Source organism: Mandrillus leucophaeus, unplaced genomic scaffold, assembly GCF_000951045.1.
Source record: "Mandrillus leucophaeus isolate KB7577 unplaced genomic scaffold, Mleu.le_1.0 Scaffold627, whole genome shotgun sequence".
Taxonomy (NCBI): Eukaryota; Metazoa; Chordata; class Mammalia; order Primates; family Cercopithecidae; genus Mandrillus; species Mandrillus leucophaeus.
Genome location: NW_012106775.1, coordinates 350,144 through 356,111, shown reverse-complemented (window position 1 = coordinate 356,111; position 5,968 = coordinate 350,144). Strand labels below are relative to the sequence as shown.

Genomic DNA, 5,968 nt, shown 5'->3' with positions numbered 1-5,968 from the left:
TATTTATTTATTTTTTTGAGATGGAATCTTGCTCTGTCACCCAGGCTGGAGTGCAGTGGTGCCATCTCATGCCCAGCCTTGTTTTGTTTTAATACTTTAAAACAACTAGCAAGAACTTTATCATCCTATACATGATATTGGTTGGGTGTTTTTTTGGCACAGTTGGAATGTTTGGTATTTCCATTTCCTTAAGAAGCAAATGGACAATTTTGGCATTTTGGACGCTCCATATGGAGGTCAGCAAATTACAATTCTGCACCCTGGGGACGACATAAAACCATTTTCACCTTAATATAACTTTTAAATGACACACCACTCCTAAATTACAAAAGGATGCAAATTTTGTAGGGGGTTCAGATGTGTAAAAAAATGTTAGGAGAAGCGATCTCCTCTAGAATATCTATCCTACCCTATCAATTGTTTTGTTGCCAGATTCAAAACTTTGGCCGTGCACGGTGGCTCATGCCTATAATCCCAGCACTTTGAGAGGCCGAGGCGTGCAGATCACCTGAGGTCAGGAGTTCGAGACCAGCCTGACCAACATGATGAAACGCTGTCACTACTAAAAATACAAAAATTAGCCCGGCGTGGTGGCGGGCGCCTGTAACCTCAGCCATTCAGGAGGCTGAGGCAGGAGAATCGCTTGAACCCGGGAGGTGAAGGTTGCAGTGAAACAAGCTCAGGCCATTGTATTCCAGCCTGAGGGACTGTTTTATTGAGGGCCACAGAGTTTATCAACAGCAGAAGGGCTCACGTGGCTGGGAGGCAGTGGAAAGCGAGTGTGTGAGAGGGGGTTTCGTGAGGGAAGCAAGTCCCGCGTGGAGGGATGGCTGTAACGGGGCATGGGGGCCCTTACCCGGCCGAAAGAATAAGAGGGCACTGGTGAGGTAGCTCACCAGCTCCTTGATCTGATGCCTTTCCAAATACTCCGCGGCTTGGAGCTCCCTGTTGCTGGTCTCCATCGGTTCGCGTCCCGCTGTTGCTAGGTGACTGCCTGGCGTCCCGGCCGTGCGACTCCGCCTCCCTCTCCCTGGCGCGGTCACGTGACGCCTCTGACTCCCCTGTGGCTGCGACCCGGACCTGGAATTTCTAGTGCTCAACATTCAGGGCAAGCCTGGGGAATGTAGCAGGGCAGAGAGGGCAGGTGAGGTGTGGACCAACGTCACCGTCTGGGATCCATGCTGAGGGCTGGGCCCAAGTGCCTTTTTCCGTTTCTCTTTCTAGCACCTAGCTCGGTACTTGTTGATGCAATGATTAACAAGGCTTGAAGTGCTGGCATCACAACTCAGCATGAGCTAATAACAGAAGGAACTTGTGCAATTTTGAGGGTGCCCAGTGGAGAGTTCTAAGTGGCATCTTCGGTGTGAGCGGCCTGCAGGCATGGCGCTGGCCACCAGGCAGGAAGGTCTTGGCCTGTTGGCTCGACTGGGTTGTGGGCCACAGAGCAGCCTGGATCCTGAGCTTCACCCCGTTTGCTGAAGCTGGTCTTAGGAGAGGGAGACCACCTGACAGATTTATTTATTTATTTACTTATTTATTTATTTATTCATTCATTCAGAGACGGATTTCCGCTCTTGTTGCCCAGGCTGGAGTACAATGGTGCGATCTTGGCTCACTGCAATCTCCACCTCCCAGGTTCAAGAGATTCTCCTGCCTCAGCCTCCCAAGTAGCTGGGATTACAGGCATGCATCACTACACCCTGCTAATTTTTTTGTATTTTTTAGTAGAGATGGGGTTTCACCACCTTGGCCAGGCTGGTCTAGAATTCCTATCCTCAAGTGATCCACCCACCTTGGCCTCCCAGAGTGCTGGGATTACAGGCGGGAGCCACCGTGCCTGGCCCTGACAGTTGTTTTCAGGGAGGGTCACTGAGTAAGGTGGGATGCAAGTAGCTAGGAGGGCCTCTACTCAAGCATGGGAAGACCTGAGAAACTAAAGCTCTGGGCTGGGCCATCTGTCCTTGAGGGCCTGTGCCCACATCCTTCACCCAAGAGTTAGCCCAGAAGCAGCACTTCAAGAAAGGGAAGGACAAATGGTCAGTGAACATGTGAAAATATTCTAAGCCTCTTTGACAATCCAGTAAACAAAACTACAAGAAAATACCATTTCACATCTACCAGACGGATAAAGATTATGAAGTTGAACAATATCAAGTGCTGGCAAAGACGTCCACAATTAGTGAGATGGTCAGTGATCTTGGGAGCATAAATTGGAACATCCACTTTGGAAAACGGTTTAGAATTATCTTGGTAATTTAAACATGTTTCTACACTCTGACCCAGAAATTCCACTCCAAGAGCAGCTCTTGTCAATGTCCACCAGGAGACATGTACAAGAATGTTTATAGCGGCACCATTCATAATAGAAATCACCGACAACAGACCAAATACCAAGAGAAAAATGGATTTTAAAAACTATGGTATAGAGCCGGAAGCAGTGGTTCACGCCTGTAATCCCAGCACTTTGGGAGGCTGAGGCGGGCGGATCACAAGGTCAGTAGATCAAGACCATCCTGGCTGTCTACTAAAAATAAAAAAATATCAGCCGGGTGTGGTGGCACATGCCTGTAGTCCCAGCTACTTGGGAGGGCGAAACAGGAGAATCGCTTGAACCCGGGAGGTGGAGGTTGCAGTGAGCCGAGATTGCGCCACTGCACTCCAGCGTGACCACAGAGCGAGACTCAATCTTAAAAAAAACAAAAAAACTATGGTATATTACACATGAATACTATGAACCACTTCAACAGTCAGTTGTAGCTACTTGCAACAATATAGGCGAGTTTCAAAAACATTGCTTCAAGACAATGTATACTATATGAATCAATTTAAAGTTTAAGAACATACCAAACTGAATATATTGTTTACAGATTCAAACATATGTAAGAAATCTATCAAGAAACACAAGAGAATGGTAAACACAAAGTTCAGCACAATGTTTGCCTTGGAGGTGGGAGAAAAGGGAATGGGTTTAGGGAGGAATATCCCGAGGACTGCAGGATTCATTCTAATATGATTTTTCTTTAATTGAGGGGTGGGTTCACAGGTGTTCATCCGATTATGATTCTTTATACCCTATATATTTTACAAAATTTTTTTATCTGTTCAGCATTTAGTAAAAATAATTTTTCAGCAGTTGAAAGCTATTATCCTTAGCAAATTAACACAGGAACAGAAAACCAAATACCACATATTCTCACAAGTGGGAGTTAAATGATAAGAACACATTGACATAAAGAAGGAAATGACAGACACTGGGGTCTACTTGAGGGGGGAGGGTGGGAGGAGGGAGAGGAGCAGGAAAAATAACTACAGGGTACTGGCTTAATATCCACGTGATGAAATAATATGTACAACAAATCCCCTTGATATCTGCTTCCCTACAAAACAGACCTTCACATGTACCCCCAAACCTAAAATTAAAGTTAAAAAAAAATAGAGTGGAAAGAGGGGATAAAAAATGAATGCTGGGAGACTGAACCAAGTCTGAAACAGAAAGTAGCCATGTAAACATGCAACCAGAAAGTGGGCACCGTATCTCCAGAGGGCAGGCCCACCTTGAGAATGCTGAGCTATCTGGCAGGCCAGAAAAGCCCTGATCATCTGGGAGAACTAGAGGAGATTTTAGGGCTGTTTGGGTCCTTGGCGCAACTTTGAACAGAGAGAAGGGATAATGCTCTTGTCCCCAAAGCCTAGAGGAGGTGTTCTGAGGAGGGAAAGACTTACTCTCTGAAAAGACTTGAAAGCTGTGTGCCCAGGGCAAGGTGAGGTGCCTTATACTGTAATCCCATCACTTTGGGAGGCCAAGGCAGGAAGATTGCTTGAGCCCGAGTTTGAGACTAGCCGGTAATGCAGGATTTTCTTCTCGGTCACTTTGCAAGCCAGAGACCTCTAGCCTGTGATTCCCTACCCAGGCCTCACTCTCCTGCAGCAGGAGACGGCCTGCCCACTCGGCCCACCCAGGCTGAGTCTGGCCTGTGCTCCAGTCCTGGAGTTCTTATCCTGAACCCGGGAAGAATGAAGATGCGCTGAGAATAGAAGAGTGAGCAAGGCAGGGAGTTTTATTGAGTGACAGAATAGCTCTCAGCGGAGAGGGGATCCGGGGGCTGTGGGGGGCAGGTTGGTCCCCCACCGCAACAGTCAGGTAGTTTCTCCCTGTGCTGCTGGGTCTGGGGCCTTTTATGGACTCAGAATGGGGAGTATGTGCGAGTTGGTGTGTGAATATGCAAAAAAGGTTAAAGACACCACTCAAAGGTGGGCACGACAATGTAGAAAACCAATCAGGAAAGGGTAGGTATATAATAGGTGAAGGGTGAGGATCAGTCAGAGGAAAACATGCCAAATGGGAAGACAAGTTCTCAGTCTGGTCTGAGGATTTAACTTGTAGCTTGGCTTTCAGGCTTTAAACTGTCTTTGGCTTGGAGGTGGGGTTTCACAACTGACTTACCCCTATGTGCCCAGGCATAAAATGGCTGCCTCCTGTTGCCATCACCTAGCCAACATGCAAAACCCCATCTCTACCAAAAATACAAACATTAGCCAGCTGTGGTGGCACACACCTGTAGTCCCAGCTACTCAAGAAGCTGAGTCATGAGACTCATTTGAACCTGGGAGGTGGAGGTTGCAGTGAGCTGAGATTGTGCCACTGTACTCCAGCCTGGGCAACAAAGCAAGCCTCTGTCTCAGAAACAAAACAAACAAAACACTATGTGCCCAAATCTGCGCCACTGGCTTGGGTTTGTAAGAAGGGTCTTTCAGAAGGATGTTGGAGGTTGGTCTACAAACTTTTTAATAGCAGAATACTTAAAAAAAAAAAAAAAAAAAATCACATGTGGAATCTCTTCCCATTACCCCTGTCCCCAAATACATACACAATAGATAAAAGAACACTATCCTGGAATTCACATAGAATAAGATCACATTTTCATGTTTTATTTTTTTGAGACTGAGTCTGTCACCCAGGCTGGAATGCAACGGTGCCATCTCGGCTTACTGCAACCTCCCCCTCCCAGGTTCAAGCGATTTTCCCACCTCAGCCTCCCAAGTGTCTGGGATTACAGGCACCTGCCATCATGCCCAGCTAATTTTTGTATTTTTGTATCTTTCTTACAGAAGCATGGCTGACTGCCTGCGTGATCATAGTGACAGAGTTAACTGGAGCCTGGGGAGCTCTGACGCAGGGACAGAACTAAGCTGACAAAGTTGATGCATTGCTCTGGTGCCTGTGGATCCAAGGGCCCTCTCTGAAGCCTGGTTCCCGATGGGTTCCGGGGAGTTTGAAAACTACTGATGTGGACATTATTCTTCAGTGTTTTTGTTTGTTTGATCCACTCCTCTGGGGACTTGCTTTACTTTCAGTGGTAGAAGGGGGAGTAAAGCATAAACACGAAGACCCAAATGATGCGCCCCTCCTTCAAATTCTGGCTGTCTAAGTGCTTGATCCTGGAGGGTTGATCAAAGCTGTATGATCACTCAGGAAAGCGGCTCTGGCTCTGCTTCGCGGCCAGTACAGCAGAGGCCTGGCGATGACAACAGGGATGAGAAATGGAGGGGGAGCCTGCAGCAGTGACAGTGACTATGAGAAGCAGGGGACCACAGGCCTGGGGAGGAGGACACGAGTCACAGCAGACAGAGGGGGCTGCTTTACCGTCTGCTGTCTTGATATCCTTCGACTTGCCCAAGGCCAGAGTGGCCTAAACAAAACAAAGTGGAAAAAATGTCAGGAACATTCCTTAATAAGGGAGAGAAGACAAAGTCCTGGCCCCTGCATATAGTGGTTTCTACTCAGTGCTATGAAGCACAAGACATTTGGTCTTCTCCTTGAGAACGTCATATATTATTTTTCTGAGACAGTCTTGCTCTGTCGCCCAGGCTGGAGTGCAGTGGTACCACCGCGGCTCACTGCAACCTCCGCCTCCCAGGTTCAAGTGATTCTCATGCCTCAGCCTCCCGAGTAGCTGGGACTACAGGC

At 47.5% G+C, this 5,968-nt stretch overlaps 1 protein-coding gene across 2 annotated transcripts in view; it reads right to left on the bottom strand.

The window, feature by feature from the left end:
- LOC105554089 (EF-hand calcium-binding domain-containing protein 10) overlaps positions 1 to 1,189 on the bottom strand; it is a 22,433-nt gene extending 21,244 nt beyond the window's left edge. The window contains exon 1 of one of the 2 annotated variants that reach the window (XM_012000362.1): positions 857 to 1,189. In XM_012000362.1, the coding sequence (XP_011855752.1) occupies positions 857 to 1,103 (247 nt within the window). In that variant the 5' untranslated portion in view covers positions 1,104 to 1,189. The remainder of the gene's footprint in view (positions 1 to 856) is intronic. The other variant, XM_012000361.1, reaches the window with a different exon arrangement.
- Between the last annotated feature and the right edge of the window lie 4,779 nt (positions 1,190 to 5,968).